The sequence below is a fragment of the Amia ocellicauda genome, chromosome 1 (genome assembly GCF_036373705.1).
Source record: "Amia ocellicauda isolate fAmiCal2 chromosome 1, fAmiCal2.hap1, whole genome shotgun sequence".
Classification (NCBI taxonomy): domain Eukaryota; kingdom Metazoa; phylum Chordata; class Actinopteri; order Amiiformes; family Amiidae; genus Amia; species Amia ocellicauda.
The window spans coordinates 61,799,722-61,809,047 of record NC_089850.1 but is presented as its reverse complement, the minus strand read 5'-3'; the positions used below and the strand labels follow the sequence as shown (position 1 = coordinate 61,809,047).

Sequence of the window (9,326 nt, the reverse complement as noted above, 5' to 3'; positions counted from 1 at the left end):
ACAGTGAATATGACACTGTAGTGGTTTCAGTAAATCCCAGCACACACCGATGAGGAAGTAACAAGTTTATTACAGAAAACATAAATACAGGTTAACCCGGAGTTCTCCTCTCACAAGAAGTGAAGAAAAGAATTGAGGATGTGAGTTGGAGAAGCCTCTTTGTATCTTCAGAGACAATGGGTTACAGTCTTCTCTATCGGAAGTGATTACATCTCATTAAAATACAGTTGTACAAAATAGTTTACCACATACATAATAATTAACACAGACCTGAGTTTGATGAGTTGATTGGTGCTGGTCAGCATTCTTAGGCAGCAGATGTTTATCAAAGACATTGTTGTAAGTCTTTAACCAAAGACCTGTGCCCCAAAACACACAACCTGTATACTGTATAACTATTTCAGCTGATTGAATATCCTAGAATACAGTGGCTGAATGAATTAACCTGAAGCTATAGCTGATTGAATAATTCTAAAGACAGTAGTTGATTGAAATAATGAGCAGACAATGTTCTCAGACAGAAGTGCATTAAGGAATAATAATTAAAGTAGCCCCCAGAACAGAGTAAATACAAACTAATGATTGCTTTATAGACCTGACTGAATTAGCAACATGAAACCATTAATAATATATAGAGAATATAAAGGAAATAATACAATTCCCCCTTAATCCAGTCAATGAATATTAAAATGTGTCCGATGTTCTCTTCCCTCCCTCCCTCTCTCTCTCAGGCCTATATGTCCAAGGCTGCAGGTGACTTCTCTCTCTCCGGTCTCTCTCACTCTCAGCTCTTCCTCACCAGTTTTGCTCAGGTGAGACACAGCCCATCATTAGACACCTGCTATTCTGTATAGTGTTATTATGATGATGATGATGTGCGTGCCAGTGGGTGATTATTATCATCATCAGTATCGCTGTCTCTATCATTGTGATGTCATTATTATTGTCACAGATGCTGTGCGGCTCCGACAGTCCCCCCGTGACCTCTGACCCCGTCTTCATGGTGAACACCCTCTGCGCAAACTCTGCCCTCTGCTCCAGGGCGCTGGGCTGCCCCCCCGACTCCCCTCTCAACCCCCAGCACAAGTGCTGTGTTGCACAGACAAACTGCTGACAAGATCCCACTGAAACCAGTCTAGCCTGACCAGTGACCGTCAATCAATCAATCAATCAATCAATCAATCTGTATTTGGTACAGCGCCCTGTGCACGACAACCACAGAAAAATATAAGTCTCTCTATGTATGTATATATCTATCTATCTGCTCTACTCTCCTCCCTCTCTCTTTCGCTGTACTGAGGGGCTGGATTAGTGCTAAGAATAGGAGAAAGCTACATTTCCCATAAATCCCCACCTTGGCAATGTGGGGCAGACTGCTCAAAGCATGATGGCAACTGTCTTTCCAGGACAACCTGTACATAGACACTCACACTCATATGAATAAGCTCAACTACGTTGTAATGTAATAAGTGCTGGAATTTGTAACTTTTGAAAATTCAAGAAAAGATTGTATTGATGATTATTTTTTAATTGTATGTTTTCTTTCCAATAGCATAAGAAATAACACTGGTTAGTTTTCATAGAAACTGGATTTTTTCAGGTAGAGTTATCTTGTGTTCTAGCGTTGTAAATACACACTTCCCATGAGGCATATTATTATTATTATTATTATTATTATTATTATTATTATTATTGATTTCTTAGCAAATAAATAATAATTCCCAGGTACAGACACTATGCCAGCCCACTGTCTGTGACTGGGAATGGTGTTGCAGTGTCTTCTGGGATATGTAGTCTTCTATCTGTGCTTGAGACGGAGATGAATTCTGTGGTGATGTATGGATTTAAGTTGTATTCTACAGAACCACACCTCTTAGGGCTGAGGGGCAGCGACAGTGTGAGGAAGGGCAGTGGCTTTGCAGTGCATTTATGGAAACATAGTCACAGAATGTGCTTGTGTTGAGAGGTGTGTTGTCAATGTATAAATTATTAATAAATAAATACATATTGTTATCAAATGAACTGGAGTTTTGTGACTGGGATATTTCAATCAATCAATCAATTTTTATTTGTATAGCGCCCTTCGCAGGGTAGCCACAGAGCGCTTTACAGACTGGTAAACATACAACAAACGTACAGCAAAATAAAATACATAAATACAATAAAATAAAGTGAGTGAACATTTAAGTAAATAAACCATGTAGGCACGGAGGAGAGAAAAACAGAAAAACTCCTATGGATGGCATGTAGGAGAAAATGAATCTCTGGGGGTCCACAGCTTAGGGCCTAGGCCTAATGGTTGCCTCCCCTCCAGGCAATATAGTTATTACAGCAGCAAGGAGATCAGAAAGTTCTTTATCGGTGCTGCTGGCTGTGCTCTTCCCTCTGGAGGAGGCCTCTCGCTGGCCATCAGGGGTGGGGGGGTTGGACCATCAACAGCCTTTGGGTTGCGATGGCTCGTCAGACCTTGGGTGTGGATGCCCTGTTGGCTCTCTGTGGTGAGGTGCCTCTGGGGTGGGTTGTGCCTCATCAGACTTCCACAGTGGGGGACGAGGCGCCTCGTTGGACCCTTGGAGGGGGCTGTACTAGGAAGACAAGAAGGCAGTCGTGCTCAGATACTGGTCAAGCAGTGCAGGACCTTTCCAAAGACAGTTGTGCATATTTGAAATGATGGGAGGGGAGGGAAGAGGGAGAGAGGGCAAGGAGAGGGAGGTGAAAGAGAGGGAGAGATGGAAGAATCAATCACACTCAAACATACACACATATTTTAAACAACACCCTGTAAAAGCACACTTAATAAGAGCACATGGTTCAATTCAACGGATGAATTAAATATTTTAAAATTCTGCAATTGCAGCTGAAAATTTTGCTGAAGAGTAGTTTTGAAAGAGTATTTAAATTGAGCAAATAGTCTGAGAATGGAATCTGTGTGTGTTTTACTTTGTCTTTTGTTTTTAGGTGCTGCTCATGCCAGCTGATATAGGAGCCGTGTCCCCTCCATGTATGTCCATGTCTTCATACACAAAACTGTCACAAAACACAGCCTTCTTCCAACTCGTCGCCATATGTGTTCATCTGATTCGAATCCCCTCGCTGGTTGCCTCAGGTTCAGTAGTGAATAAAACCACTCACCCCTGAACAATTGTATTGCAATGCAATTTTTAAAAATATAAACTGGAAGAAAGTTGGGACGATTTCTGTTGAGTACTGTCTCACCAATAAACTTAAAGAAGTTTCTCACAAAATAATTCATAGGATTTATCCTGTTAAAGATGTTTTTAAATATTTAAAGTAGAAATGGATGATGAATGTGTTTTTTGTGTGGATTACATGGATTATGGATAGTAATTAGTCATTTATTCGACCAATGTATCTATACTAAAATATTTTTGATTGATGTGCATCATTTTAATATAAGGAAAACCTGTACACGTATAAGGAACCAGAATTATTGTACATACTTAACTTATAATTCATTTGTGGAAGATGCCACAATCATAAAATGAAGTGGACAAATCAAATTGCAAATTATGATTTGTTTAAATCATAGGCACAATATCAACACCATCAAAACAAGTTAAAATAAGACAGAAAAACAACGTGTTTATTTGAGACTTATTTTGCAGTGTATACAGTTTACTTGTATTGGTGTTTGAAGTAAGTTCTTGTTAAACTGGTTTAAAAAAAGTATTTAAATAAATGAATAAATAAACTACGAGCCCAAACGTCAGCCTCTGCCCTCAACCTGTGACGTCACCCTATGCACAGACCAGTTTGAAGCCGCAGCCTCGCTTTCACAAGCTCTCCCCGTTGGCCAGCACTGCGACTGCGCTCTCTGGCGCCTCAGACGGGTGACGCACTTCTCCTGCGACTCTCCCACTCGGGTCGCCGCGCCGCGCTTGTTTCTGCACAGACAAGATGGCAGCGCGCAGCGGAGAGAAGCGTGCGGCCGCAGATGAGGACGAGTTCGACCCCAAGCCGGCTAAGCAGATCCGCTCCCTGCACGACCGCATGTCCCAGCGGAGGCTCGTCGTGATCCTGGAGGGGGCGACGCTGGAGACGGTCAAGGTATCGTTGATGTGACCGACTTGGAGGATTGCGCTCCGTTCTGATGTATTACACTGATCTGCGTTAATCGTGTTACAGGAGTGAGTCAGTGTGTCTGTGTGTGTGTTGAGGTGCGCTGCCTGCTCAGTGTCTCTGTGTGTTCAGGTGGGGAAGACGTTTGAGCTGCTGAACTGTGACCAACACAAGAGTATGATCCTGAAGAGCGGCAGAGAGCCGGGCCACGTCCGACCAGACATCACTCACCAGGTACTGCAGTAACTCACCCAGCAAAACTGTAATAATGAAGATCGTAAGAGATATAATACCAATTCATGCAGAATAATTTTGTAAATGTTGTGTTCAATGTATATTAATGTATGTAATGTCTGTAAACTTGTGTGTATCGTATGTATGCAGTATTATTGCCACTGCACTGTTTTGCAGTAGAACCCCCTGTACTTGCTTTGGCAAAACGGGTGTAACCTTGTCATGCCAATAAAGCTCTTTTTGAATTTGAATTTGAGTAGTGTGTTGTATTAACACACTTCTCCTCCCTCAGTCCCTGCTGATGCTGATGGACAGTCCTCTGAACCGGGCTGGATTCCTGCAGGTTCTAGTCCACACTGCGCGGAACCAGCTGATCGAGATCAACCCCCAGACCCGCATCCCCCGCACCTTCCCCCGCTTCTGTGGGCTTATGGGTAACTGAGTCTCTCTGTCCAGTCAGTGTTAATGTGCTGTAGTGTCCAGTCAGTCAGTCAGTGTTAATGTGCTGTAGTGTCCAGTCAGTCAGTCAGTGTTAATGTTCTGTAGTGTCCAGTCAGTCAGTCAGTCAGTGTTAATGTTCTGTAGTGTCCAGTCAGTCAGTCAGTCAGTGTTAATGTACTGTAGTGTCCAGTCAGTCAGTGTTAATGTGCTGTAGTGTCCAGTCAGTCAGTGTTAATGTACTGTAGTGTCCAGTCAGTCAGTGTTAATGTGCTGTAGTGTCCAGTCAGTCAGTGTTAATGTACTGTAGTGTCCAGTCAGTCAGTCAGTGTTAATGTGCTGTAGTGTCCAGTCAGTCAGTGTTAATGTGCTGTAGTGTCCAGTCAGTCAGTGTTAATGTACTGTAGTGTCCAGTCAGTCAGTCAGTGTTAATGTGCTGTAGTGTCCAGTCAGTCAGTCAGTGTTAATGTGCTGTAGTGTCCAGTCAGTCAGTGTTAATGTGCTGTAGTGTCCAGTCAGTCCGTTGTCCCAGTAACCCTGTCTGTCCCCAGTCCAGCTCCTACACAAGCTCAGTGTGCGCGCGGCTGACGGCCCCCAGAAGCTCCTGCGCCTGATCAGGAACCCTGTGTCTGACCACCTGCCCCCTGGCTGCCCCCGCCTGGCCACCTCCCACGCCTCCACCGAGGCCACAGTGCACCCGCGTGAGCTCGTCCCGCCCCAGGGCCCCGCCGCCATCGTTGTGGGGGCCTTTGCACACGGATCGGTGAGAGGGGGTAGTTGTTGTTGCTGTGTGTTGCTTTATTTGATGTTTGCTGTGTGTTGATGGCGGTTGCTGTGTGTTGCAGGTGGATGTGGACTACACCGAGAGGACGGTGTCCATCAGTGACTACCCCCTATCTGCCGCTCTCACCTGCTCCAAGATCTGCTCAGGGTTTGAGGAGGTCTGGGGCGTGCTGTGACCTCTGACCTCCCATTGGACAGGACAGACACTCCCCCTCTATGTGCTAGCCAATCAGCTTCGTTTTCAGGCAGTGTTTCTGTGCGTTTCCTAATTGGACAACAAAGGAATCACGTCGGGGGGGAGCTTGCTCAGCCCGGCAACTGGACGTTTTGGCGTTGGTTTGGATCTCCCGCCTCTGTGATTGGACGCAGGGAATGCACCTCATCCGGACGGCCTTCAGACTGGGCCCGACCCACCCAGCGACGGACGCTTGTGCTTCTCTGCCACTTAGTTTACATCTGGACTGTATATTGTTACATTAATCTCTAAATAATAATATTTTTGGCCTGTTTTCTGTTGACAAATACTTTCGACTCCCAATACATTTTTACGTTCTTCCACACGTCTCTTCTTTCATTATTCTGTTCATTCTGTTCCTAAAAAGTGACAGAGGAATGTGAGGAGAGAGGGGTGGGTGAGGTGAGGAGAGGAGAGTGGGAACAAGAGAAGGGGGGTAGGTCAAGGAGAAGGGGGGTGACGCAGTGGGACACAGTCAGAAAGAAGGGGTGCGTGTTTGTCATCTCTGTGCCTCTACCTCTCTCTTTCTCCTCCTGTCCGTGATCAGGGCAGCCCTTCCCTACTCCTCTGAATGACCTTTATATGACCAGTTTACACTGCCAAAGCATTGACACACAGTCAAGAGGGAATCTCAACACATGTATTTATTAGCAGATGTCCTGCTCCAGCGTGACTTACAGTTAACACAAGATTTGACACATTTTTACCACAGTGCACCATACTTAACCATGTTTTTAACAAAGTGCACCACATGACACTCAACCATGTTTTTACCAAGTGCACCACATGAGTATTTCACAGAGGTTTTTACAAAAGAAAAGACAGATGACATGCCACAGGTTGACAATCAGTCCAGTCAAACCCTAAGAGAGATCAGGATAAATGAGGAGGAGGTACTAAAGGGACTAGCAGAATTAAAAACCAACAAATCACCTGGGCCAGATGGGATATTTCCAACAGTACTTAAAGAAATGAGGGAAATTATTTATAGGCCGCTAACTCAAATATTCCAAATGACACTTAGAACAGGGGATGAGCCGACTGACTGGAAGACAGCAAATGTCAAACCAATCCACAAGAAAGGGGACAAAACTGAGCCAGGAAATTACAGACCAATCAGTCTCACCTGCATCACCTGTAAAATGTGGGAAAAAATGATTAGACAGAAAATAGAGAAGCATCTCAATGAAAACCATATTCTTGGAGATAGTCAACATGGGTTTAGACGAGGCAGATCATGTCTTACTAATTTATTAGAGTTCTTTGAACATGCAACTGCAGCTGTAGATCATGTGAAAGCATATGATATGATATACTTAGATTTCCAAAAAGCTTTTGATAAGGTTCCTCACCAAAGACTGATCCTCAGATTGGAAGCTGTAGGCATTCAGGGTAATGTAAGTAGATGGATAATGAACTGGTTGATGTCTAGGAAACAGAGGGTGTCGATTAGAGGAGTCGCTTCTAACTGGAGTGAGGTTGTTAGTGGAGTTCCACAGGGATCAGTACTAGGGCCTTTGCTTTTTCTAATCTATATTAATGATCTGGACTCTGGGATAGTTAGCAAACTTGTCAAATTTGCAGATGATACTAAAATAGGCGGCTCAGCAGATACAATCTCGGCAGCACAGGCTATTCAAAGGGACTCAGATAATATTCAGTTGTGGGCGACACCTGGCAGATGAAATTCAATGTGGACAAGTGCAAGGTATTACATGCAGGTAACAAAAATGTCCACTATAATTACACTATGGGAGGAATAGAACTAGATGAAGTAACGCATGAGAAAGACCTAGGAGTCTATGTGGACTCCTCACTTTCTCCATCCAAACAATGTGGGGAAGCAATAAAAAAGGCAAACAGAGTGTTAGGGTATATTGTCAAAAGTGTAGAAATGAGATCAAGGGCAGTGATGTTCAGACTGTACAATGCACTAGTTAGACTCATCTGGATACTGTGGACAGTTCTGGGCTCCACACTTCAAGAAAGATATCGCTGCTCTAGAGGCAGTTCAGAGGAGAGCAACCAGACTTATTCCAGGTCTGAAGGGAATGTCCTACTGAGAGACTGAGGACCTGAACCTTTTCACCCTGGAACAGAGGAGACTACGTGGGGACTTGATCCAAGTCTTCAAAATCATGAAGGGCATCGACCACATCAAACCAGAGGAGCTTTTTCAGATCAGCAGGGACACACGCACCCGGGACACAAATGGAAATTGGGCTTCAAGGCATTCGAGACAGAAAACAGGAGACACTTCTTCACACAGAGAGGCGTCACAATCTGAACAAACTCCCAGCGATGTGGCTGAAGAGACAATTTGGGAACATTCAAAAACAGACTGGATAGGATCCTTGATCACTTAGTTATTAATGGACACCAAACGAGCACGATGGGGCGAATGGGCTCCTCTCGACTGGACACTTTCTTATGTTCTTATAACCATGTTTTTACACCAGTGTACCACACTACACTCAACCATGTTTTTAGCACAGTGCATCACATGACAGTCAACCGTGTTTTTACCATGTAATGCCAGTTGTGGGACAACAGCGTGGTGGCCGCCTGTGTGGTGCATGTAGTGAGCACCCACTCATTGTGTGACACCACTGGTCTGTATGTGTGTGTGTGTTGGCTATATTGTTTAGTTTTATTGCAGCTCCTGTGCTCGAGGCAGAGGCGCTGTACAAAGTGTCCTGTCTAACCGAAAAGCTGAGGCAGGAGGAAGTGATTATAGAATGGAATATTACTGCTTCTACTAGTTATTATTATTAACCAGGAGGCAGGGGGTCACATGAAGCAGCAGTTGTTTTTTCAGCGTGCCAATGGCCAAGGACAACAGGCAAGGAAAGCCGGAACAGGCACTTTCGTGAAGCCAGAAGCAACCGCCCTATTGGCAACTGAGGCTGCGTCCCAAACCGCACACTGGCTCCTACACCCTTCGACAAGTGTGCACTTCCCGTGACGTTGTGCTGACGTCACAGAGTGTGCACTTGAGTGAGGAGGGTGAAGGGAGCCTTTGCCTTTGACCGAAAAAGTACCTACGCAGTCTTTTCAAGTCATCTGTCTCTGTATTTTATTAAAATAATAATAATTAGGAGGTGATATTAACGATCAATGTATTTCCAAGTTTTAAAGGCTGCTGCTTCAGTAATTAATTGATAGGTGCCGAAAAGTCTTTGGGCTGAACTCTAATCATATATTTAAATCATGATTATATAATAATTGTATATTATCTATCTATGTATTATTTCATTGATACATAATGTAACAAATTCTACAACTGTCTAGGTAACATTACTTTACATTTATACGCACCGCCGCTGCCATATTTTCCCAGGTGACGTGCCTCCGCCTTTACCGCACCGAGTTGTGGGATTCAGCGCTAAACACTTCCGCATCAGCGCGCTCTGCTGTGCACTGCGCCGAAGGGAACTCTGAAGGGACAAACAGCGCGATCAGGCTCCTTCAGTCGCTCCTCAGGGCCAGGGGCAGCGCTTAAGATGGCTGCCGGGGTACTTCCGCCGCAGCCCGAAACGGGGGCGAGGCGTGTGAC

General features: G+C 44.6%; 2 protein-coding genes and 1 long non-coding RNA gene across 5 annotated transcripts in view; 2 read left to right on the top strand and 1 right to left on the bottom strand.

The window, feature by feature from the left end:
• The window catches only part of kel (Kell metallo-endopeptidase (Kell blood group)), a 27,969-nt gene extending 25,947 nt beyond the window's left edge, over nt 1–2,022 (top strand). For both annotated transcript variants that reach the window (XM_066712387.1, XM_066712388.1), the window contains exons 17-18: nt 732–812; nt 953–2,022. In XM_066712387.1, the coding sequence (XP_066568484.1) occupies nt 732–812; nt 953–1,114 (243 nt within the window). In that variant the 3' untranslated portion in view covers nt 1,115–2,022. The remainder of the gene's footprint in view (nt 1–731; nt 813–952) is intronic.
• Nucleotides 2,023–3,878: 1,856 nt separating this feature from the next.
• emg1 (EMG1 N1-specific pseudouridine methyltransferase) lies at nt 3,879–6,091 on the top strand. Its single transcript, XM_066712386.1, has 5 exons — nt 3,879–4,068; nt 4,213–4,314; nt 4,607–4,748; nt 5,304–5,515; nt 5,598–6,091. The coding sequence occupies exons 1-5, from the start codon at nt 3,919–3,921 to the stop codon at nt 5,709–5,711; spliced, it is 720 nt and encodes a 239-aa protein (XP_066568483.1). The 5' UTR covers nt 3,879–3,918; the 3' UTR covers nt 5,712–6,091.
• Nucleotides 6,092–6,396: 305 nt separating this feature from the next.
• LOC136757315 (uncharacterized) lies at nt 6,397–9,232 on the bottom strand. Of its 2 annotated transcripts, XR_010819359.1 has the most exons (3): nt 9,089–9,232; nt 7,123–7,198; nt 6,397–6,905 (listed from the first exon to the last, which is right to left on the bottom strand). It is a non-coding gene; the product is annotated as an uncharacterized LOC136757315 (long non-coding RNA). The 2 variants fall into 2 exon arrangements; XR_010819353.1 differs by having other exon boundaries at nt 6,397–7,198.
• Between the last annotated feature and the right edge of the window lie 94 nt (nt 9,233–9,326).

Excerpts from the sequence above, each read along its gene's own strand:
- emg1 (XM_066712386.1), top strand. The coding sequence starts at position 3,919 with ATGGCAGCGCGCAGCGGAGAGAAGCGTGCGGCCGCAGATGAGGACGAG. Across the intron at positions 4,069-4,212 it reads CGACGCTGGAGACGGTCAAG|GTGGGGAAGACGTTTGAGCT; the intron begins GTATCGTTGATG and ends CTGTGTGTTCAG. Across the intron at positions 4,315-4,606 it reads GACCAGACATCACTCACCAG|TCCCTGCTGATGCTGATGGA; the intron begins GTACTGCAGTAA and ends CTCCTCCCTCAG.